The 25,517-nt window shown below is 34.3% G+C and overlaps 1 protein-coding gene across 8 annotated transcripts in view; it reads right to left on the bottom strand.

The window, feature by feature from the left end:
- The window catches only part of FHOD3 (formin homology 2 domain containing 3), a 652,613-nt gene that overhangs the window by 187,330 nt on the left and 439,766 nt on the right, over positions 1 to 25,517 (bottom strand). For all 8 annotated transcript variants that reach the window (XM_051969747.1, XM_051969754.1, XM_051969753.1 and 5 more), the window contains exons 8-10: positions 21,606 to 21,700; positions 16,226 to 16,369; positions 10,980 to 11,218 (exon numbers count right to left, since the gene is read on the bottom strand). In XM_051969747.1, coding sequence (XP_051825707.1) covers positions 10,980 to 11,218; positions 16,226 to 16,369; positions 21,606 to 21,700 — 478 coding nt within the window. The remainder of the gene's footprint in view (positions 1 to 10,979; positions 11,219 to 16,225; positions 16,370 to 21,605; positions 21,701 to 25,517) is intronic.

Here is a 25,517-nt window from a genome sequence, read left to right on the forward strand (position 1 = left end):
TGAAGCTCAAATACTTTGGCCACATAATGAGAAGACAGGAATCATTAGAAAAGACCCTGATTTGTTTGAGAAAAATTGGAGGACAGAAGGGTCTAGAATAGTCCATGGTATCACAAAGAGTTGGAACATGACTCAACAACTGAACAAAACAACAATAAAAGAGGGAATGGATTCCAGCCATGTAGGCTAGTCATTATACATTCATGGAAATGGTAGATGAAGTATCATATGTGAGGAATAGAGACAGAAAGATAGTTCAGCTAAATTGCAAAGGATAGGAGGGAAAATAAAATCCAAGGAATCTAGATAGGTTAGACCCAGGTTGTGTAGAATTTTAAAAGCTTTTTCCCTATTAAAATAAAAGCTCCTTAAGGCCAGAGACTATCTCATTTTTATATTTATATCTCCAGTCCTTAGCACAGTCTTTGGCACAAAGTAAGAATTTAATAAATTATTTTTTTCTATTTCTTTTGTCCTTTTATTGTCTTTTTACCTTTTTCCTTTCCTTCCTTCTTCCTTCATTTCTTTCTTGCTTTCATTTTTTTCAAGATAGCTATTACAGATCCATTGTGTTTTCTTTTCTCCAAGGAATATATCTATACATCTTCAACCAATATTCATATGACATAAGCTGGAGACACTTCACAATTCTAGTTGTCATTTTAAAAACACTCTTCAGTTTATCAATATCTTTCCTGAAATGAGCACCAGCGTTCAAATCAATATTCCATAATGGGTCTGACCAGGGAATAGTAAAATGGAACTATCATCTCCCTAAGCCCAAACAGTAAATCTTGGAATTAATACATCATAACATTATATTAGCTTTCCTGGCTGCCATTATTAGGCTTTTGGAGTCCCCAATCTTATGCTTGTAAAATTGATTTTTCACTCAAGTGAAATGATTTACCCAATTAAGTTTCATTTAATTAAATTCAGCTCAATGTTCTATCTAATCTGTCAAAATCATTTTGAATACTGATCCTGTTGTTCAATCAGCATATTAGCTATTCCTTCAAGCTTTGTGTCACTTACAAATTTGATAAGTATGATAAAATCTGCTCTTTATTCCAAGTCATTACTAAAAATGTCTAATATACATCTCTAGGACACTCTAATGAAATCTCTTTACAAGTTGTCATTGAACCAGTGATCACTGCTCTTTGAGTCCATTCATTTAAAAAGCTATGAATCCACCAAACTACATTATCAGCATGTCCTATCAGAGCACCATTAGAGACTATGACATGATTTGTTAAAATTGAGATTAAAATATAGTTATATAATTTCCCCTAGTTGTCTTGTTAAAAAGGAAATCCAAAATTAATCCATTATAACCTTTTTTTTTTTTGCTAGAAGGAGGATTTTTATTACTATTCTTTTAACAGGTTAAAAAATAAATGCAACAATGTTCCTTCCAATGTTCTTTAAGCAGAATTAGGTATCATCATTTGGGATCACCTTTAGGTAAAATTAGAATCAATTGTCATCCAATCCTGAGTTCAGGTAATACAGTGCACACAGAACTCTTCCACGATATAAAGCACAAGCACATGATCACAAGTAGCAAATATAACACAACAAACAAACAAAAAAATCAGAATAAAATTTCATGAAACCCATTTACAGATAATGAGTATGATCCAGTTTCCAGAAGTACAAGTCATATACACATAACTACATTATGTTACCAGTCTATACACAGCAAGAACTTAGTTATTTCCAATTATAATATACTTCTTGATGAAGCCATCTCAGCCCAATGTGATCACCATTTGTTTTATATTAGGACCTAAGCTTCAAAATGATCTTTTCATCTTTGACTCTCCGGGGTCACCTGCCTGACCTCTTTATGTAAATCTTTTTTTAGGTTTTATTGCAGATTATCTGTTTACATGTATCAGCTTCCTACTGGATTATAAATTTCTTCAGGACACTATTTATTCTTCAGTCATTTCAGCTGTGTCTAACTCTCTGTGACCCCAATTGGGGATTTCATGGCAAAGAAATTGGAATGGTATGTCATTTCCTTATCCAGCTCATCTTACAGAGGAGAGAACTGAAGTAAAGCTAGTTAAGTGACTTTCCCAGAGTCACACAGTATCTGAGGCTAGAAAGAAGATAAGTCTTTCTGATTTCATGCTCTGCATTAGCTTCTCTGAGTACACTGTAGTGATCATTACATAAATGCTTAAACCATTCTCCCCATCTCCCCTTTGCTGGTCAAAACATACTGAAGAGCTATAACCAGTTCTAACTGGTTACCACATTTTATGATAGTCAATCTAGAGCAGTTTTTCCCAGTGTAAACTGTGTGTTGACTAGTGAGTTTTATATCAGAGACCAGTCTACTCATGTCAATCTCAGTATAGCAATTTAGAGAATGGGAAGTGGGTTCCAGGGACAAAAGGGGATCAGGGTAGGAGAGAAGCAGCATGCAGGAAGAAGAAATCACCATTTTTTAAGAGAACAACAGATTTTTGAGAAGCATAGGCATTTGATAGTGAAAAAAAGGTGGATAGACAATTAGGAAATATTAGTACAAATTTAGGAGGTATTTGGAAAACAACAAAGCTAAAACAAAACCAAAATAATAACAACAAAACCAACCAGAGTTCAGAGGCCTTCTTGTTGGTCATCTTGAAGGATGAATTTATGGTCATTAAATTAAATATTTCACTCATTTTTAATAAGCTCTTGAAAACCTTAGTTTTGCTTCCACAAATTAATACATACAAACAATATCAGATGTTTATATCACAAACTGATATAAACTGAGAGATAGAATAAAATAATGGACAGAGATCCAACCTCAGAGGCAGAAAGAAAGCTCTAACTGGGTGGCCCTGTACCAATCTCAACCTCTTTGCATCTTAGGAAACTTTCTAAGACTGATCATCAGAGAAGTGCTGAACCATATCTGGAGGGAGAATTCTTTCATTTGCGAGTTCCTCATACCAAGAAAATCCTGTGTCTAGTTCCCAACCTGCTGACTGATTAAATACATAAAATAAAAATGTATTAAGTAGACATGATTAATTTTTGATTAATGAATGAGCATGCCTTTAAAGAGGCTGTTCTGCTAATGATTTTATGTTTACTTATGCCTTAAGAGAAGCATTGTAGCAAAGTGGAGCAAGCGCTAAATTAAGAGTATCAGAAAAATCTAGGCTCTAAGGTGCTAACACAAATTGGGTAACCTTGGACAAAGCATTGAAGCTTTCTGCATCTTCATGTTCTTAGCTATAAAAGAGGAATAAGACCTACTTCATAGTATCATGGTGATGAGTATGGGTGAATGTCAAAATGCCTTGAAAATTGTAAATGTGCGGGATTTGGAGTCAGGAAGACCTATATTTGAATTCTATCTTACTAGTATATAGTCCTGGGCAAATTACTAATTCTTACTGAGTCTCCTTTTCTGTATCTGTAAAATGAGGAATGATAATATTAATTACCTCACATGTAGTTGTTGTGAAGAGAAAAGCATATAAAGTTCTTTGCAAACCTTAAAATGCCATATAAATGTCAGTGCTCATTATTACAAATAATAATAAAAGTAAAGTATTGTACTTTTATTAAGTGGACTATAAAGTATCTTTCTAGTCTTTAATATAGTTTCATTTTTCTTTAGAAGAATTAAGAGTTAGTTGGATCACACAATTGTGAAACTTCATCTAAAATTTCTTCCATGTGGTACATACAGTCAAAAAGGAAAAAAAAAAAACAACTCAAAAAGTTAGCAGTAAGTAAAGCCAGAAAATTCACATAGATTCGAAGAAAAGAAATCTAGGTCAGGCATGCTTCTGTGTATTTTAAGGTCTACAGGGAATTCAATACAATGAGCTACTTTATTTTAAGGTATTTTTTTTAAAGCACAGATGTTACACAGGTGACTCAGCTATGCATGCAAGAGCCATTTCCCACTTTGCTTCTTATTCCCCCTTTCCCTCCCACTCTCTATTCACAAACTATATAGTTGCTCTGGGGGTCACAGAACAAATACCCTTCAAATAGGCATTTGAGATGAAGCTATTCCACAAGCACTAACTTCTGGAACATGATTCATCTTTAAGAATGTGGAAGTGTATAATTTTTAAAAAACAAATAGCATTCAATAAACTAGGATGTCTTAAGTAAATCCGGAAACCAGGATAACATCGTCCCATGTGAAAAGAGTAAGATGTTTTATAAACAAGCTGTTGTTAGTAGTATGTTTATAATTCAGTAAAGAAACACTGGCCACACAGCTTTGCACTTATGGAGGGCCTAACACCATGAAACTAATGGTCTGTGTCCAGCAGGTGGCTTGCACACCTGTTCTTACACAATCTGCAACTCTAATACTTTGTCTTTATCCTTTCCAGCCAAAAGGTTACTAGGCTTTTCCACCTGAACTCACAACATACCAAGCCAGTGAGCAGTATTCAAGGCAAGACTTAAGAGTCAGAATAAGCAGATGGAAAATTAATTAGGTCAACACATCTCTATGGGATGCAATACTGATACCAACTTAACCCCCTTTCTTTCCTTCAATAAATGTTTTTTTTGGTAATACCCATATGTAATGTAATATATAATGCCATCTACATACTCTTTCTCTAAATCTCCAGACATCCTTAATGCCTTCATGGTGATGCTTCAGTGCAGTGAGAGCCCAGATCAGTTAGTTAATATCACTGAGAGTTTGATTTCTCTCATGATTACCTAACTGCTCTTCCTAAAGAACAGGTCTAATTTTCTCTTTAAAAAGTTTCAGTGATTCTTTTTAAAAAGAAAAAATATAAACTCCTCTGTTTGGCATAAAAAACCTTTTTCAATCTGGCTCCAAGCTATTATTTTCTGGCCTGATTTCATATTCTCTTCCTTTAGCCAAACAGGATTACCTCATGGGTCTCTTTATTATGCGCAATGGATCATCCCATTTCCAATCTCCACACTTTTGCCCAGGTTGTTGCTTCCTACCTGCTGCCTCTTGGAATCTCTATCTCCCTAAAAGGGAGTTCAAGTATCATCTTCTAAAGAAAGTGTTTTCTGAGCCCTTGAATTGTTAAAGCTCTCTTCTGAAATTACCTCATATTTGGTTTTGCCTATATGTATTTACTTATACATATATATTGTTTTCCTTTAATAGCATATAAAGTTCCTCAAAAAGAGGAACTTTTTTTTTTTTGCCTTTGTATCCTTAGCTTAGTAGATGCTTACACATTTAATGAATTGAACTTCATGGTTCTCTAGTTCTCTTTAACATGCTGGCCCTGAGGGCTCATGCCATCTGCACAAAAATAATGTTGGATTATAAATTCTCTTTAAAAGTCTTCTATGTCATTTTCAAGATGTTTAAGAACTCTCAAGAAGAGCATCCCTACTATGATGGGGGCACCACTAAGAATATGCAATTAGAACTGGGAAGATGAATGTGATATATCAGAGGAAATCAGTCAAACCACTCAACTATGAACTCCTTTTGGCCCTGGTATGAAAAAACTCTTTGAAGTTTAGCCTATTTTAAACTAAGATCATCTCATGAGTTCAAATCTGCTCAGATCATACGGTTACTACATGGCACAGTGGATAGAGTGCCTAGTCATTTTCCTGAGTTCAAATCTGACCTCAGACAACTTAACTGTGTGATCCTAAACAAATCACTTAATCCTGAGTACCTCAGTTGAGCTGGAAAAAGAAATGGCAAACCAGTCCATTATCTTTGCTAAGAAAATCCCAAACATGGTTGTGAAGAATTGGACACAAGTGAAAAATAACTGAACAACAACAATAGCAGATCATCCCCAGAGAAAAGGTGGGTGAAGTTATATTAAAGAAGTTCCTAATTAAGTGTGGTCTGATATAATTCTAGAGCTAGCAGATCATTCCCAGAAAAAAGGTGGGTGAGGTTATATTAAAGAAGTTCCTAATGATGTGTGGTCTGATATAATTCTAGAGCTAATTCTGGACACAGCAAACACAGAGAGTCGTAATCTCTTTGTAATGAATTTCCAAAGGGAATGATAGGGAGGGCATTGACAGTCCTTTAGTTAGCAAAGTGTTGAACTTGGGGGCATGAAGAGGTAGGTTTAAATCCCATTTCAGACACTTTTTATTAGCTGTGTAATCTTAAGTAAAACAGTTATGATCTCTGAACCTCAGTGTCCTTATTTTTTTTAAAAGGAAGTGAAAAGCAAATTGTTATAAGGTTCAAAGGAGATTGTATAATGCTTTGCAAATCTTAAAACACTAAAAAAAAATGCCAATTGTTCTGATCAATGAAGGTATGCAACATCTTCCAAAGAGGGTTCAAAGGTAGGGAAAGGAGGAAAACTTATAAGCCAAGCTTCAAGCAGGTTTAAAAGTTTAAGATATAGTGAGCCCTGTAGGAGCATAAAACATGACTAAAGCCAACTTTACTATCTAATAATGAAAAGAATCAATTAAAAAAAAGAAACTAGGTTAAAAGAATTCTATTTAGTTCCTCCTAGAGAATTAACAATAAGGAAAGCTTTCCTCTGAGAGCAGCAAGGTAAGCAAGGTGAAACTTTTTACCTCAATTCCCTTCAGACTGGCCTTTTTCTTCTTAGAGAAGGAAGCAAAACATTCTTCTTAGTCCCTCTGAGGACTAGTAAAGGACCTTATCCTGGCTTTAACACATATCTACATTCTAGGGAGATCGAGGTTTTTAGCCTTTTCAGCAAAGATGGTTAGGGAGATAAGGGACAGAGCTTGGAATTGATTTCTTGCACTTCCATCTGACAAACTGAATAATCCAGAATCCTCTTATGGTAAAGCATCTCCTCTTATGTGTAAAGAAATATTGGAGTGAATACTGGGGATTTGGGAAAAGGCAACACTAATCAAGATGTGCTCTTTGTTTGAATGGCAAAAGCAAGATTGGACAACTGAAGTTTTCAATTCTAGATCAGAAGAAAAGCGTTAGGAAGAGGAGAAGCAGAGTAGGTATACCACTATACTACAGCTGTGGTGAGGTGAAGGTTTATAGATCACCTTATTTTTAGTTCAGAAAAAGTAGGTATGAATTTCAGCTCAGCCTCTAATTACCAATGGACCATGGAAAGTCAGTTTACTGAATCTAAGTTTACTAACCCCTTCTATGGCTAAATCTTAGGAGATGCATAATTTTCTTTCCCTTGCCACCCTTCTCATAAAAAGACTCAATTTCTTCCTCTCTACCCCACTGAATAATCCCAGAAAATTTCCCAATATTCTAGCTTTTGCAGCCTTTCTGCCATAACTAGATCCCACTTGATGAAGGCTCTGCTTCCTGGAAACTCCAATGATCAGAATAGCTAAGCTGTCAGTTTAATTTACCTCTTCCAAAGCCACAATCTAAACATTATTCAGATGTTTTCAGTCGTCACCATTTACTGCTCATGTAGCGTGGCTGTGAGCTCATGGAACACAATCATCAGCTCATAACTTTAAAAGAATTAAAGGTAATGCATACTGGGTTGAAATCTTGTTTTTTCTTTCAAATCAAATCCAGTTGTGGTTTTGTCTATCTAGGTTTCAGTATTTATTTAACTTTCCTCCCACCAGGAAAGAAAGGAAAAGGCAAAGAGATTAGGAAAAGGAAAGCCAAGTAATTTGATGAAAAATAAACTTCAGGAACAAACAGGTTAATCAATATGATTAGTTTTAGGAAGATGAGTGATAGCTTTGTGCAGAATAGCTTGAAAGAAGGCAAGGAGTGGAGAAGACAAAAAGAATGGTGTGAAGACTTAAAATGATTCCATAGGATGATGTAGCAAAAGAACAAGGTTAATTAGTATGCACAGGAGATCACTTGGAAAACTTGGGAGGAATAACAAGGGGAGGTGTTATCTGTCTCAAACAATTGTCAGGAGAGAATCCCTTCTGGAGGAGGCACCAAAAGAGAGCCCTGAAGAAAGTTCATGAGAACAGGGGAGGAGGGAAAACATAGCAGACATAGAGGAAGTGGGAATGGAGACGGCTCATTTAAAAATAAAAGGAACACTCTGCAATGCAGGAATGATCACTAGGACAGCAGCTGAAAAGTAGTTTTAGAGGAATCAGGCATGGAAAAGATCTCTGTATATAGGCAAATCAGAAACTACCTTTAATCTAGAAAGCAGAGTCTAAGTCAGAACTTACAACTCATTTACTTATCATTTTTCAAACATCATTAATTCTGCCTATTTTCAACATTTCTGCTTTCTCTTAAATGATTTAAATTTTGGATTTATTGATGATCCTATGATCTAAGTAATCATATAACTTTTGTACTCGGCTAGTTAGATGATTCAAAAAGAATTCTTATTTATGTAACATGTAAACATGTAAAATATGTAGGTTCATTATATATATATAGACATACATACATACATATATACAAATAGATGATAGTCAATCATAAACATTTAATAAATAATTACCTTGTGCCAGGCACTGTGCTAAGCTCTAAGAATACAAAAAGAGGCAAAAGATAGTCTCTGTCCTCAAGGAGTTCACAGACTGACAGGATATAAGCAAACAAAAATGTACAAAAAAGATCTATACAGAATAATTAAGAAATAACTAAGAGAAGAAAGGTACCAGAATTAATAGGATTGAGAAAAGCTCTTGAATTTTAGTTGGTAGTTGTAAAAATCCAAGGAAGACAGGAGGTAGAAATGAAGGGGGAAACCATTATAGACATGGAGGCACAGAGACAATCAGACAATTCTCAGAGCTGAGAGATTGTTAAGGTTCGAAAGGAGACCCCAAGAGGGTGGAGTGGCAGACTGGTGTCCTGAATTATATCAAAAGAATGTGCAAGTTTGCACCCATCTCCAAGTCTAGGGACAAAGTTTATTGTAATTGTAACTTCAATTGAAGTAAGTTAAGTAACAAAAGGATTTAGCAAAGAACCTGGATTAAGAAGATAAATTTATAGGTAAAGACTGAGATTCTGTTCTCCATGTCATTAATATGATCATTTTATGGCACCAAGGTAGAACTGAGGAGTGGTTTATTCACTATTGTTTTAGGAATTTGATTATCACTGACCAGCAGATTATCTATCAGACCACCAAAGTTTGTAGGACTATCCTAGGACCAGAAGACTTTAGAATAATTGACCAACAGATTGTTAGAATAATAGCATTCTAAGGTCAGGGAACAGATAGGAAGATAAATGATATAGATAGATAGATATGAAGCTGGAGGGAACTGTTTCCTTTACTGAAGTTGTGTTCCCTTTAAGAAACTGAATTTCCTTTTGATTTGTGATCCCTTTTGGAGTCTCAGCTCCTCCTTGGGAAGGCATATCACCCCAGATAAATTATCTTTCAGGGATGCCAGAGCCTTTGATTCAATTAGAAATCCTAGTCAAAAAGCACCCATTTGAAATGTTGTTAATTCTAATAGGAGATCCAGATTGAAAACTGATATGAATCTAAGCCTGGGAACTTCGGCTCCTGAAGCCCCAAGACTCCTTAAAAAGGGCAGTATCTGGATTTGCTTTTTGCAAAAGAGGCCCAAGCAACTTACTAGGATCCTTTTGCCCGCTGAGAAAGCATTCTCAGTGCCAAATTCCATTTCCCTAAGAGGTCTTTGCCAAGTCCCTTAGCAAACTGATTTCTATCCAGCAATAAACTTTCATTTTGCAACTAATAATTAGAGAATAAGTGAATTCTTTCACTTTTAAACCTGTGTCCAATTAAAGGGGATATCTAACAGCTCTCTTATTGCCACTAACCTCATGACCACCAGGAATTGAGGGCATTCAAACCACATCAGACAGACAGACAGATAGATAGATAGATAAGAGACAAATAGGAAGTTAGATGATAGATAAGCAGATAGGAAGATAATTGATAGATAAAGAGATAGATAAATCAGCAGAGTGGAAACTAATTCACACCTGAACTAGTTTTAGAAAGTTTATTTGCCCATGGCCATCCAAAAAACAAAAGGACAAGAATCCTTTTTTCCTGACTTTTCTGACTTCAAGGCTAAGGCTTTATTCACTATGCCAAAATGACTCAAAATGTCTCTGTGTATATATGTGTAAATGCATATAAAATATATACTTATATACTATGTATGTTTTCTAAACAAATATAATTAGTCTAAAAATACATTCTGGAGATACTGCATAGAGTACTTCAGGTCCCCATTTAAGAATTAACTATTTATTTCTATAATATTGCATTAACCTTAAAGCCCATTACTCCTTGGTGAAGTGAGAAAATTAAGTTGCTTTTTTTTTAAATTCAGTCTGCAAAACTGGGGATTCATACACATACAGATGTACACACCTCTACACACACCATACATCTCCATACTCCCTGACACACACAAAAATTGTGTCTCATACAATACAGCCTGACACAGCCATCTACACTTAAATGTATCACATAATAATACTTTTACATCAGAAAAGCCATTGCTTTTCTGAACCACCTATAGTTTCTAAAACATCTATTTTAAGTTCATTTTCCTGCCCTACTCCCCTTAGTATCTATAATTTCTCACAGACTTGTGAAGTTTTGTATTTCTCACAAAGAGAAATTCTCCCTCATGATCCACTAAGCTAAAATCATCAGAGACTTTAGACCTGAAGTTTTCTTCCAAAGTGTATAAAAATTGTTTTTCAATCACCTCTTATTAACTTGGAGACCAGAAGTACCAACTCTTTCCCATCTAACAAAAGTACCACAAGGCAAATAAAGAAGAAAGTTATTATAGACAAAATCAAGAATGCTTCAGGCTGGTGAAATGAGGGCTCTCACATCCCACACCTGAGTAAGCAGTCTTGCCTGCCCTGGACAGCTTCACAAAGAGATTCTGCTCCTGGTTTACTTTAGATAAAGATCTACATGAGAGACGAGGTAGGAATTCCTGACCTAGAATCAGGTCAGAAAGGGTAGGAGATGGCTTAGTGGGATCTCTCCCCTCTCTCCCGATGGCCATCAGAGAGTCACCATTTGAGGGAAAGCAGAACTTTGGATAAATGGACTTACTTTTCACTGAGATCTCCAACAGGATGGCTTTGGCTGAGTTTGAAGCTAGGAGCTGGTTGGTTACAGGGACTAGTAGGAGCTGATAAAGTGCTTTTAACACTCTGAACTGAGTGTCTCCGGCTCCTTCTTCGATTTAATCCCCGATGTTCACTTGAACCCAGACTAGCCCTTCGCCGGTCTTTCCGTCCATTGGGGGGAGGTTCAGCATTCTCATCACCATCTTCGTGCCTCAAAGTCATCTAAAGAAGAAAAAAAAAGGGAAAGACATCAATTCAAAATCATTGTTGAGATTTTTGAAAGGAATGTGGAATACAATAGCACTGGCAAATACATGGTGAATGTTGCCGGGCAATACTCCTGAGTGCAGCCAGAAACAGAAGTAAAATATAACCGGGCAATACTCAACAATATAAATAAAAATACATTAGAACATAGGTAATGTTAATATTTATCAAATGCATCCTACAGGAATCCTTGTTATATTTTTAATGACCCCCTTTTCTATTGAAGGTGATTCCACTGACTTATGGGATAAAGCAGTAGTCTCACACTTAAGAAAATTGGATTTGAATCTTGATTGCCATTTAATCACTTTGAATCTTAGTTTCCTTACATATAAAATGGGAATAATAATACTTGCCTGCCTCATAGGGGTCTTGTGAGGAGAGAACTTTGTAAAACTTAAAGGTTTATTATTGTTAAGTTTTCTTATTAGCCCTAAATATTTTATTTTGACTAGAAGGTATCTGATATTCAAAATGTTTCCACCCAGGCGATAAGCAGTAAGTTTCACTTCTTTGTTAGTTAAAAATTAGGGAAGTTACATAGGTATCTAATACTTCAATAAAGAACATTCTTTGGAGCCTGATAACTAGGATTTTTGTCTGCATAACTTTCTTAAATTTTGCTTCATTTAAGTTCTTATTTTCTCTATCAATAGGCTTTACCCTGGCTCAACAATTTTCAAGTTCTTCCTATATCTTTATATAGAACAGACTGGGAAACCCATAAATTCTTTTATCACAAAGAACTAGATTTAAGACAAACTGAAAAAAAAATTAACCAAACAACAGAACTAAGATTATCATCTTAATTTTCATCAATTGCAATAGTATTAGTGGAATAGAAACTGTAGAAATGTATAAAGTAACTCTCACTTCCAAAGCTAAATAGATATATTTTCTCTTATCCGGAGACCATGCGCCTGACCACTATGCACAGTACTTAACCTGGAACATACCAGAATGAAGAAGTCATTACAAAAAACCATATCTTTTTACTTCCTCTCTAAATTTAATATTATCTGCTTGGAAGATTGCCAGATATTAGAGAATGAACTCTATAGTGTCTAAATAATTGAAACTTTCCCCCCCCATTCCCTATTCAGCCACCTGGCAAAGTATGTGATTTGGAGCAAATTATTTAACACCTTTATCCCTCAGGCAACTCCTAAAGATTTACTGAAACCATATTTGAACTCAGGCCTTTATGACCCTAGGGCCAAGTTCTTTTCACTATGGTGTCTAGCTACAGTGAAGTTGTAATGAGAAGTAAAGGACTATGGAAAAGCAAGAGTCTGGCTTCAACATAAGTACATATAGTTTCCTGTTTGTTTTTTTTTCTACGTAGGTGGGTCAGGCTCTCCAAAGTGGAAGGTGTTCACACATTAGTAGTTCCCTATAAGGATAACATCTCAGATCCTATGGATTTGAGAAATCATAAATTAACAATACAAACTAATCCCTTAAATATTCTAACTCAATTGATAGTTTCCTAACTATTAAATTATCTGAGAATTATCAGTTATTATGATGATTTCAGAACATACCACCAGGCTTGTTAATGAAATTTAAGATTGTTTCTATAAGGGAATCTGAATTGGAAAAACTACTTCCTTATTGGACATAACAGCAGAAACAACTTCTTAAACTAAAGAGGGAAAAATCCCAAGCAAATTAATTTTGAATTTTCTCAAATTCTGAAAACTCCTCAGTTAATTTTGAATGCAACTCCTTGGATAAGTCTATGCTAAGATCCATTTTGCCTATTAGAATAGTTAGAGAATAGAAACAAAGGATTAAGAATTATTTATAAGGATTTATTTTTAATTTTTATTTATAAGGATTATTTAATTTATTATTATTTATTGTTATTATTGTGTTATTATTTTCATAATTGGGAAAAAATTAATGCTCAAAGGTATAAATAATTGCTAGCATTCCATATACATATTCTTTAAAGAGATATTTCCTCATTAATTCCATACTGTAGTAGGTAGATAGGTAGATAGTCTCAAAAATAAGATTGAAGAATAAAAAGGTCTTTTTATTTTGTCTTGATGAAGGCTTCCAGAAAGCCAAAACAACAAACGATAAAATTATGAAATGAATTTTAGTTGAAGTCAAACAAAGATTTGTTAGACTTAGATTATATATTTTTGTATATGTGTGTATATATGTATATAATGTCACCAAATAAGTAAATTTAGATTATAAGAGGCACTAGTGGTAGAATTTGGACTTGGACATAGGGACAATAACAAATACAATCTGGGATCAGTGTTAGGAGTTGGTAGTTTTGATAAGGAAGGTAAAGTAAGGAAAGAGAAGAAAACGGAGAAATAAGAACATATATGTTACATAGAAGCCAAATTCTTATTTGCACAGTCCTTTCTTCACTGCTCTTTTCAGTCTCAGACCTTTAGACAATATAATGTGGTGGTGTAATTGATAGAGAAGTAGGCTTGGAGTCATGAAGACAAGAATTTAAATCTGGCCTTAGATCTTTACTATATGATCTTGGGCAAATCACTTAATCACCGTTTCTTCACATTCCTGAACTGAAAAGTGAGAATAATAAAAGCACCCACCTAACAAGGTTGTAATCAAATGAAATAACATTTGTAAAACACTTAGTATGTGGTAGGCAACTGAGAAATGTTAAGTATTATTTTTTGTATTATCCTCCTTGTGTATCTTTGTTTTGAAAACCTATCCCAAATTTTTCCCTACTTGTGGAGATTTCTACAATTACATTCCTTCCATACTTTGTCCAATTATAAAGGACCTTCTTTTGGGGAGGAGGGAAGAAGAAGTTTAGTGAGTTATGAGTAATTTATTTATGCCAATATCTGGAAAAGAGTTTTTCCTAATCTGGGAAGTGACCATTTATTCACTTTGGGAAGATCTATTCCTAGAGACCCTCTGTCTTCTCATATTCTATAAATTTTCAATGTTTTCCAACAGTTTTCCTGTCCAAATGCTTTCCTGACATTCTAATCTGGAATACTAAGATATTATATCCATGGTATGGCCTTTCCTTCCTATCAACCAATCCCTTATAATGTCCTGTGACATATTATTAAATAGTACTGATGTTGATGGGCAACTAGTTGGCACAATGGATAGAGTACTGGGGCCTGGAGGAAATCTATTCTTGGATATTTAATAGCTATGTGACTTTGGTTTAGTCACTTAACCTTTTCTGCTTTAGTTTCCTCATCTGTGAAATGAACTGGAGAGAAGGAAATAGCAAACCACTCCAGTAAAATTCCAAATAGAGTCCCAAAGAGTCAGTCATAACTAAATCAACACTACAGCAACAACATTAACAAGAGTGACTTTGATAATATATGCATTTCAAGAAATATCTTTTAAAAATCTTTATGCATTTTACATTGCAATCTTGCTCTTGCTCTAACTCAATATCGCCTATCTCCGTTTATTTGCATCAGCTGCACTTTCTCTTAGAACAACTCTTTAATCTATACCCCAGAATCCTTATTTTCCTGCAAGTCTCCTTTTATATGGGTGTTACCTCCTTGTGTAATCTTCTCTGGTTTCCTTGGTAGGAAATGTTCTCTCCTTTCTTAAATAAACAGTTATTGATTAGCAAAGACCAGATTAGCTGTTGGGGAATATAAGGATAAAGTGAAAACAGGCATTAGCCTGAACGATCTTACTGGGAGACAGGAATGAGGGGAGAGAAATGGTAGGGTAGGGAGAAAAAAATAAATATAATAAGTAAATTTGAAAAAAAATTGTATAGAGAGTAAATATAAAATAATTTTGTGAATAGTATGCTACCACTCCTCGAATGCAACAATTGTGTCCTTTTTCATCTTTGTAGTCACAAGCTCATATACATATATATAGTATCACTTAATAAATGTTTATTGAATTGAATTTTTCAAGATCACACCACAGAACATGACGGCCATTTGGTTAGGAAAATAACATAAAGGAATGGATTGGTTATATATATCTCACTACTTTCAGTGATCCCAAATGTTTCAGTCACTAAAGCTGCCAAAATAAGTCTATCTCTTCTCATCTTTTTTCCCCAGTAACTGTAACTTTAAACCAAGGAACCAATTTTAATATTGGAAGAATTAAAGTGATGATCTATGTAAAGGCTCAGATAAGAAATGGTGTATAGGAAGGTGGAACTGGTCTATGAATCATAGAACTTTGGGAAGTGACAAAATTACATATCATCCACTCAAAGTAGAATAGAAATATTTTTTTCAGACTACCACATTCACTTCTGAGCCATGTCAGGAATAACACTTAAGTAATTCATACCAATCAATATGTAGCCAAGAGCCTTGAAAAAATTTAGTTAGTTCAATATATAATTTTCTCCTAGGAAAGAATTGTAATTCTGGATCCAATTTTTGTCAAAGAGTAAGTGTTCATCTTGAAAAAAATTGTTTGTGCAGTATATAGTTCTATACTCTCTACATTCACATAAGGAACTTCTGGTAGCTGTTTCTCTCTGAAAACAGGAGACATAAGCTACTTTGATTGAGACAATGACCCAAGGCACATCCAAAAGATCCATGATGAAAAACGCTCACCACCTCCAGGGAGAGAACTGATGACCTCTAAGTGTAGACTAAAGAAGACTTTTTCACTTTCTTAATTTTCCTTGTTTTTTTTTTTTAAATAGCTAAAATGGGATTATGTTTTGCATGACCATGTATATAATCAATAACATACTTCTTGCCTTCTCAAGAGTGGAGAAGTGTGAGAAAGTGAGAGGGAATTTGGAATCCAATATTTTAAAAAATTTGTGTTAAAATTTTTTCACATGCAATTGGGAAATACTTAATGAAATAAACAAACATACATGTTATGCATATATTTTAAAAAAGAACAGGAGAAATAACCAGCAAAGTTTTCCTTAAGTTATGTTTTCCTTCCATTTTTTAATGTTAGCATATGGATAACTAAGGGCAGACTTACCTCATAGATATTAAATTGTTCCACCAAATCTAAATCTGTGCCTTTCTTGTTCAAATGTCTCTGAGAAATAGCTTCAATGCCGAGCTCCTCCAGACAATCTACCACATCATAGAAAGCATCTTGATCTGGCAAACCTGATAGAGTCTGAGGAGAGAAAAAGCATTCACAATTTTAAAAGATTTCAACAAATCTGCCATGAGAGGCTGATCTGGCAAAAAGATTTCCTAACAAGCTTTTTTTTTTTTTTTAAACATGGCAATCCTTAATCCCAGTCAAAACAAAGTGAACAGCATTATCAAAGCAGAGAAAATTGGGTAAAAACCATGAACTCATTTGAGCAAACTGCTTTAAAAATGTATAAAAAACAGATTTAGGGCAATAAATCCCTCTAAATTACTCTCATTTTTTCCCCTTTTTTGGTCAAATTATCATCATTATTTTTTGATTAAAATTCAACAGAGAGTTTTCTGATCTATACAACTTAAAATGGGAAAATGAAAACAATTTAGAGCAGCAACAAATATAAGAAAGAAATCCAACTGATAACTTCTATTCATCTACTGAATCATTAGAATATCTATGCCATACTAAGCAATCATAGAAATCATGTAATCTTACTGAAACTCAGTTTCCTCATATGGAAAAAGACATTCAAAAAACAACCTTCTTGAACTCTTTTGAGGTTTTAAAGTTATTTATATGTCTTAAAGTGATATAAAATATATAGAAATACCCATTTTATTTGGTGTATGTTAAAATCAGAATAAAAATAATTAAGATTTTTATTTAATGCTGAATCAAAGATAGATTATGAGATGAATTAGAAACACTAACAGGCCTTCCCAAGTTTTGGTTTCACATTTGCATTCTGGAATAAATACATACTTTCTTGTATAGAAAACTGCCAAGACAGTGGCCTTTAAATTATTAAATCCAAGCAAATATACACTTGATTAAAATGCTGAGCACTAGTTTTTATTGTTCAGTTGTATTTGACTCTTCATGACTCCATTTGGATTTTCTTCACAAAAATGCTGGAGGAGTCTTGCCATTTTCTTCTCCAATTTATTTACAAATGAGGAAACTGAAGTAAACGGAATAAAGTGACTCGCCCAGGGTCACATAGCTAGCAAATATCTGAGATTCCATCTCAGTTTCCTTAATTGTAAAATAGGGATGACTTATCTTACAGAGTTATTCTAAGGATCAAATAAGATAAAATTTGTAAGGTGCTTAGCACAGCACCTAGCACATAGAAGGCACCTGATTAAGTACTTGTTTCTTTCCTTTTCTTCTTTCAATAAGCCTCTTTGGCTCTTTATTACCTCTAGGATCCAATAAAAGTTCATGTGTTTGACATTTAAAACACTTCACAACTAGTGCCTTCCTACCTTTTTAATTTTCTTACATGACACTTCCCTCCACACTCTCTAGATAGAAATATGCTGACTCTACTTCCTATTCTTAAAACCCAATACTCCTCTTTTCATCTACATGCCTTTGTCCTGGCTGATCCCCATGTCTAGAATGCTCTCTTTCAAAACTCAGCTCAATTTCCAACTTCTAATGAAGCTTTTTCTGATCTTCTCATTACTGGTATTCTCCCACATCAAAATTATATTGATTTAGTATATATTCTATATTTTATATGTTTATTCATGGACATGTCAGCTTCTTGTTAAAAATTTAAACTCCCTTTATATATGCATGTATGAATGTATATATGTTTATGATTATAAATATATATATTCCCCAATACCAGAAAGATCCTATATTTTGTCGCTTTTCTTGTAAATATGGTGGCTTTGCCTTTAGTGCTGACTGCTTGAAGAAGAGGCTTGAAACTCCTTCCCTCAATGGCAATAATTTGTTCTCAGAGGAAATAGGATGGAGAGACACAAAACCTGTCTGACCCTCATACAGCCTTCATTATTTTTTTCTCTTCTTTCCCCTCACTGGTTTCCTTTGTTCTTCTCTCATCAGCCACCAACCAGCACTGGCCCTCTCTTTTTTGAACTTAAAAGTCACAATGTTGATGCCCTTTTTCTGGACTGATTGAGAAAGGCAACAGCATGATTTACAACTTGGAGTGAAATATTTGAAAATCCCTCACCTCTTTTTCAGAGAGAGAGAGAGAGAGAGCCATGTAACCCCTCAGTGACTTTGAAGAAAAAATGAACTTGACTTAGAAAAACCATATAAAAAGTGGCAGGAAAAAACAATTTGTTCAACACATAATAAAAAATGATGATAATAAAAACTTATTTATATACTATGTAAAGATCTATAAAGTGCTTTAAATTATCTCATTTGAAGCCTCACAACAATGTAGACAGAAGGTAGTACATGTACAAAATGTTCTAAAAGTTGGTGTACTTTTGAGCTATGTAAGCCAATAAGTTATGAAAGCTTAAAACTGCACTATGACTTCTGAGTTATCCTATATGATCAACTCCCTATTTCAGATGAAAAAACAGGCTGAGAGAGGTTGTAACTTGCCAACTCTCACATAGCTAGTGTCTGAGATGGCATGAAGCACATACTCTGAGCAAGTCACTATGCTAGATAATAAGAATATAAAAATGAATAAAAGAATCCAGTTCTTATTTTTAAGAAACTTCCACTCTAATAGACATGGCAAAAACATAGGTAAATAAATAATACATGTTAAGAGCCATTCAAACATATTGCTATAATTAACGAGAGCAATAATTTTTAGGTTAGATGTAAGAAAAGATTTTTGGGGAAGATGGCTTTTTGAAGCAAGAGAAAGATTTTAGCAGGTGGAGATGAAGAGAGAATGTGGTCCAGGTATTATGACTTTTGCACAAATAGACAGAGGCAGTAGGGGGCAGAACAAGACCAGAGCAATAATTCAGTTCAAACTGAACACCTAGAGGCAGTCTTAATCAAGTAAGACTAAAAGAGCAAGTTAAGAGCAGATTTTAGAGAGCTTACTTCATTAGGATAAAGAATTTGTAATTTACCCTTTAGGCAAAGGGAATACACTAAATATTTTTGAACATGTAAGAATTGTAATCAATATTAAATACTAATAAAAATTATTTTAGCAATTATTTGAAGGATAGATAGATGGACAGGTGAGACAATGGGGTAAAATGACAGATCAATATTGAGCACTAATAAAAATATTTTAGCAATTATTTGCTAATCTAGATGAGGGGGAAGAAGAGATTAAATGGGGCTGACTTCAGAATGGTGAGATGGAGCCAAGCACACATGGATACATATTTTTATATATGTATATAGCTTGAGAATGTCAGCTTTTAAAGCATGATTTCTCTACCACTATGATCAGACACAATATTACAAGGACAACATTAGTAACACCTTGGGTTTCCTTATTTCCCTTCATGAAAGTTAGAAATTATCAAAGAAGAAGAAAATAGAGAGGTATTATAATCTAGAAATGGGGATCATGGATAGATAGCTATGTGAAGCTATATATCATTGTGGCTACTGTTGCTGCGGCTACTGCTGTTATTACTATAGCATTTATATAGCACTTTAAAATTTGTAAAGCATTTTACTTATATTAACTTATTTCATCCTCATTGTTTTCATTTTCAATTTATAGATCAGAAAACTGAGGCAGAGAATGATTACATGTCTTGCCCAGGCCACCCAACCAGGGAGTATCTGAAGCAAGATTTACTGAGTTCTTCCTTGCTACAAGTCCTGTATTCTATCCATTATACTACCTATTATGCCTCCACTATTTTCTGTGCTATAGTTTGGAACAAAAAGTCAAATTTAAAATAGAGACCAACAAGCATTTTAATTTGAAATGAAGATAAGCTTTTGAATTTAGAAAGAAGTCACAAAAAAAATCTCATATCATCTGATCATAATATCTTTCCACTCTTTCCCTGAATTAATTTCATTTTCTTTTCTTTGGGGTGAAGTAATTTATGTATAAGTTTTAAAAGCTGCCTGATATGGAGAATAGGGGATTCCACAATGATGATTCCTGTTAAGATAGAAGGATGAATGAGCTTAAGTGCCTGAGATTAAAACCTGTCCCCATCCTGAGACCTAGCTGGGTTCTAGGTCAGGATGTGGGCCAATAGTCAAAGGGTATCTTTGGATTTATAACTGAAGAATTTAATAGAGGATGTAGAAGAGGAGGCAAAGTGGAAGTATAAAATTCCTGGTGGAAATTATAAATTAGAGTATAGAAAAGGGAAGAATAAAAGATTCTTTTCTTATTTTAGATATACAATTTCAAAGTCAGAATTTATTACACAATAAAAAGTAAAATATTCTTAAGGTTTTCCTAGGTCTCATAGCATTTCCTAGGGACATGTTGCAAGTTTCTATTTTTAAGGGAAATTCTTTTCAACAGTATGATTTTAGTATTCAAGGCAATTAAAACTTATTACAATCATTACTTCATTTTAGAGGAAATCAATAGATACTCTGATGAACTCTAGATTACACTGCTGATTGCATTAATATTTTATCCTATGTTATTCTTGTCATTGTCTTTCCCTAAATCCTTATAGAGGATAAATTCAACATGCTTGAAACTTTCCTCCAATTCTTTTCATGGGGGAAAGGGGAAAAATCAGTGCAGTACTTAGGTTCCCCAATTATTCTCTCTCACATAAATGAACTATCTACTTTTCTAGCTCATATTTCACTAATTTTTTCAGCCACCCAAAGTGTTTATATATGTGTGTAATATACAGATTAGTTATGATAATAAATATATATTAACTAATATACAATATTGTTTCATGATTTCTGCATTATACTATACTCACTCTTACGTGCAATTCATCATACCATATCATATCAATCATGTCATATCATGGTGTATTATCCTTTAACATATCATAATGTATTATATATTATGTTATATGTCCTTCCTCAGGCCATCCATTAGAAGGCAAACAACCCACATTTTTCCTTGAATTTCCCTATTCTTGTTCCTATTCCTCTCTCTGCCTGCTTACATGTTAGTGATCCCCAGTTCAAATAAAGCCTTTCCTAATTTGTAACTATTCCTTCTCCCACCATTTAGAAATGGTTCTTCCTCTCTTGACCTCATAGTATCTCGTAGCCATGTACTCATTCTATTATAATAGGTAGTGTATTTTTCTGGCTTTATGTTTCTCCTTCAGCTACTATATTAAGCCCTACAAGAGCAGAGAAAGCACCATTTAAACACTGCATATGCTTCAGTGCCTAGCACAAGGAGGGGGAAAAATTTCATAGATTTGGGTTCTTAATAAAGGTTTGTTGAATGAAGGGGAAAAAAAGTATGATATATTGACCCTGTGTTCTTATCACAGTGGGAATATTTATCTGGTTTGGCTCCTATCCTATTAGAATTTCATTCTAATTGTGTACCAACCTTATTTATTAAAGTCATGGCATAAACCAGCAGCTCGGTGTCAACCCCATCTTTTTCTTCCAAGATCTCCATTATATTAGACCATGGCTTGACTCCTATCAGAGAAAAGCACAAAGTATTAGAAATAATTGTTCACATTCTGATTTACTGTGTTCAATGTATATTATCGCACAATTTAAATCACATAACCCCTAAAGCGACAGCACCCAAAAGACTGTGTTCAAATGGAAATTTTCAGAGGTGCACTTTTAGCTAAAATATATTATGATGAAAGTAGAAGAAGCCCCAGGTTAAGGGTTCCTCAAAAATTCCAAAGGCCTCTGACTAGAAATTATACATTCTTTTTGTATATCGTCATTCATGGAATCACAGAATTTCAGTGCTGGAATAGACTCAGAGGTTATTAAATTCAATTGATTTACTTTGCAGGAAGCCCAGAGAAATGAAGACTTTTTACCCTAAAAGAAGGTGTTATTTTATATTATATTAATAACCACTTATTAATTAGAATTCAGGTTTTTTATTTTCTCATTCATGGTAACCCCTGTGGAAGATCAGTAAGTCTCTGAAGGATATGGCTGATTGATGAGATCTCTAACTCTCAGAGAACATGCTTCTCAATCTTGGGCTGGATCCTACCTAATCAGGATGGGGTTGGGGGGAGAGATATAAACAAAATCTAGTCTGGGCAAGTTCTTACTCCAAGGAGAACAGCTCTGTCCTTGCACCTCTCCATTAGAATTTAGGGTGGCCTAGCTCACAGAGGAGAAAACTAACCAGGATGGTCTGAAAGGAGATGGATTCCCCTGCCCAGATTGCTGGGGTAGAGATTGATTAAGTCTCATGATCAAGTGACATTATCAGCAGGATTTGCTGAAGACTTCAAGCCCACTTCCTCATTAAATATCCATTAATCTGGATTGATTTTCTCTTGCTAGGGCACTTCCTTTTAGAAAGGTATTTAAAGCATTCATTGTCTCCTTGGGGGTCTTTGATTTTCCAAGAGAATCTAATTATCATCAATTTATTGATTGTTAACTAGCCTAGTTAATGATTTAATTATTAATTACCCAGAAGCTTTTTCATTTGTCACAGCCCACAGGAGGAGGAGAACATGTGGCTCTAGCCAGGACATACATCCAGGGCATCTAATCCATAACTTTCCATCCATTCCCCTCTAGTTGTCCCTGTGAATTTTAATCATTACAGTCTACCTACAATTGAAGAAAGAGGGAAACTTCTGAAGTTAGTGCCTCTTATTCTCATTCTTATTTTTGAACTTAGACAAGGTCCTTATCCACTGGCATATATTCTCACCTTTAAATAGACACAGTAATGCTGGCTAACTTCACACAACCATCATGTAGTATGGTTCATTAAATAATAAGAGTTTACAAGTTATCTAGTCTAATTTTTACCAATATCATAAAACTGATTAATAATGATAGGTATAATTAGGGGTGAGTGCAAGAACATTGGGGTATAAAAGGGAGAAGCATGTACTCTGATGGAGAGTACAGTGTAATTCTTCCTATATAGTACTGCATCTCATAATTCTGAAAATATACATATAGACATTAAGTGTCTGTTTTACAGGTGTGCCTTACTTTAAGAAAAGAATACATACAAATTTAATTCTAGACTATTACAGTTTATATTAAAACTATAAGCTAATAAATGGGAGAGATATTTTCCAAATCCAAATTTCTGGAACAGAAAAATTAGCAGATGATTATCATACTAACCAATAATCCTTCCTTTAACATAAGGATTTAATATTTCAGACTACACAGGTCATCTAATTCTAATTCTCCCTCTACCCCCATTATACCATTATGAATATCCTATTCAATTTAAAATACAATTTAACAAGTTACCAAGAATGAATTCACTGGCCACTTTTAAGGCGCATATCTAATTCATTCATATTATATCAGTAAATCTGCATATTTATAAATAATGTCCCAACCCTCAAATTTGCTATTTTAAAAGAAGGATAATATGTACTGCTAGAATCTTCTAATTCACCACATGGCTAATTCTTGTTACTTAACCATCTTCCTCCCTATCTATTCTCTGCCTTCTTGCAGGAAAATATTTTTGTGGAACATCTATTGTAAATATATTACCATGTTAGGCACTATACAATACAAAGCTAACTATGATAAACCTCTTCTCTCAATTGTAAGAAAAAATTACAGCAGAATATATATCTCACTGTAGCACATAATAATCTATATGGTACTTCAAAGTTTGTGTTATAATCCTGAAGCTCACCCCCACTCCACTCAATGATAAATGTCCTTCCAAGTTCACATTATTTTATTAATAAGCACTCTTGACTGAATGTTCAAAATGTCCAAATCCACCTAATTGAGCTATTATTCAGCACACATCTCTCCATCTGTACATCAGGATATCACAAAAGATTTAGTCTGACTGAACCTGAGGCATACAATGTTTAAAGAATTCCCCACTGCTCACAAGTATTGTCTAATCATATCTTAGATATTGGGGGAGCTGCAATTGGGTGATTTATTGTCACTGTGTGTAGCAGTTATCAAAGAACCATAGCTTGAAATTCAACCATCCAGAAAGGGGGTTTGCTTCCAGAATATGATACCACTCCTGTCAACAAATTTCCACATGAAGAATAATTGAAGAAATAGGAGCTATTTATCCTGGAGTGTGTTTGGTTAAGAAGAGACTTGATAGTTATCTTCAAACATTTGAAGGGCTGTTGCATAGAAGAGAGAATCAATGGTGCTCTGGATTGTTCCTCAGGGCACTAATAGGATCAAGAAGTGGAAGATATCTGGAGAAAAATTCAGCATAACAAAAGAAAGAACTTTATAATTGCTGGAGCAGTTCAACAATGGGACAGAACCAAAGATGGGCTGAAGTTGGCTCAAGCTAACTTGTCAGAACAATTGTTGAATGTTTCATGTGAGCACTGATGCTTCACAAAGTGGCAAGGCTGGAAAGCAAGGTTTGATTTATTGTTTTACTGATCATCCTAAAGTTAAGAAAATAATGAAGAAAATGTGAGTAATAAAGATATAACATAAAAGTGTGCTGTTATACCTTTTCTTCCGAGCAAGTTGGTAAACATTTACCAGCATACTGTTGCATAATTTTGTTTATAAGTAATTGGATCCATTATCATTGGTAATGTTCAAGCATACCCTGCATAGAAATACTTTGAATGTATTGGGGTAGGGAGACTTTCTATACTGGGAGAGAAGTTAAATTAGATAATACATAAGATCTTTCACTATGTAAGATTTTATTTTTGAAAAACAAACAATATTTAACTCTGAAAGAGGGATTTTCCCCCAACTTCTTTTCTAGATAGAAAAATATTACTCCCATGCATTATAATTTTAACAAAAAAAAAGTGACATTCTATAATGGAGTTTTCTAATTCACAGAATCATATATGAAGAACTGAAAGGCCACACAGATGTCTTTTAGTCCTATTTCCTAATTGCATTCATATGCTTCTTTCAATCATAATTGGCAAGTAATACTAACAAGTATAATTAATAATCTGGAGACTTGAACACTTTGAGAGATATAAAGAAATGTTAAACATGGCACCTTCCTTTAAAGGGCTCACAGTTTAGGTGGAGCAGGCAGGAGACAAGCAAGTTACTATATCAGTCAGCATGTATTAAGAGATGACTGAATAGAACAAATATTGATTGTTATTGGAATCAAGTGCTGGAATGACTCCCTGTGGAATGGGTAAAATCAGGAAAGACTCTTGGAATTAGTTTAGAAGGTTTTGAAGAAGTATAATATTTATATAAATACACAAAGGATAGGGAAATCATTACTGGATAGAAGATGGGGGGATAAGGTGGAAATTAATTATGCATATCATGCTTTATCAATGAGTAAGCTAATTTG

Source organism: Antechinus flavipes, chromosome 1 (genome assembly GCF_016432865.1).
Source record: "Antechinus flavipes isolate AdamAnt ecotype Samford, QLD, Australia chromosome 1, AdamAnt_v2, whole genome shotgun sequence".
Lineage (NCBI taxonomy): Eukaryota > Metazoa > Chordata > Mammalia > Dasyuromorphia > Dasyuridae > Antechinus > Antechinus flavipes.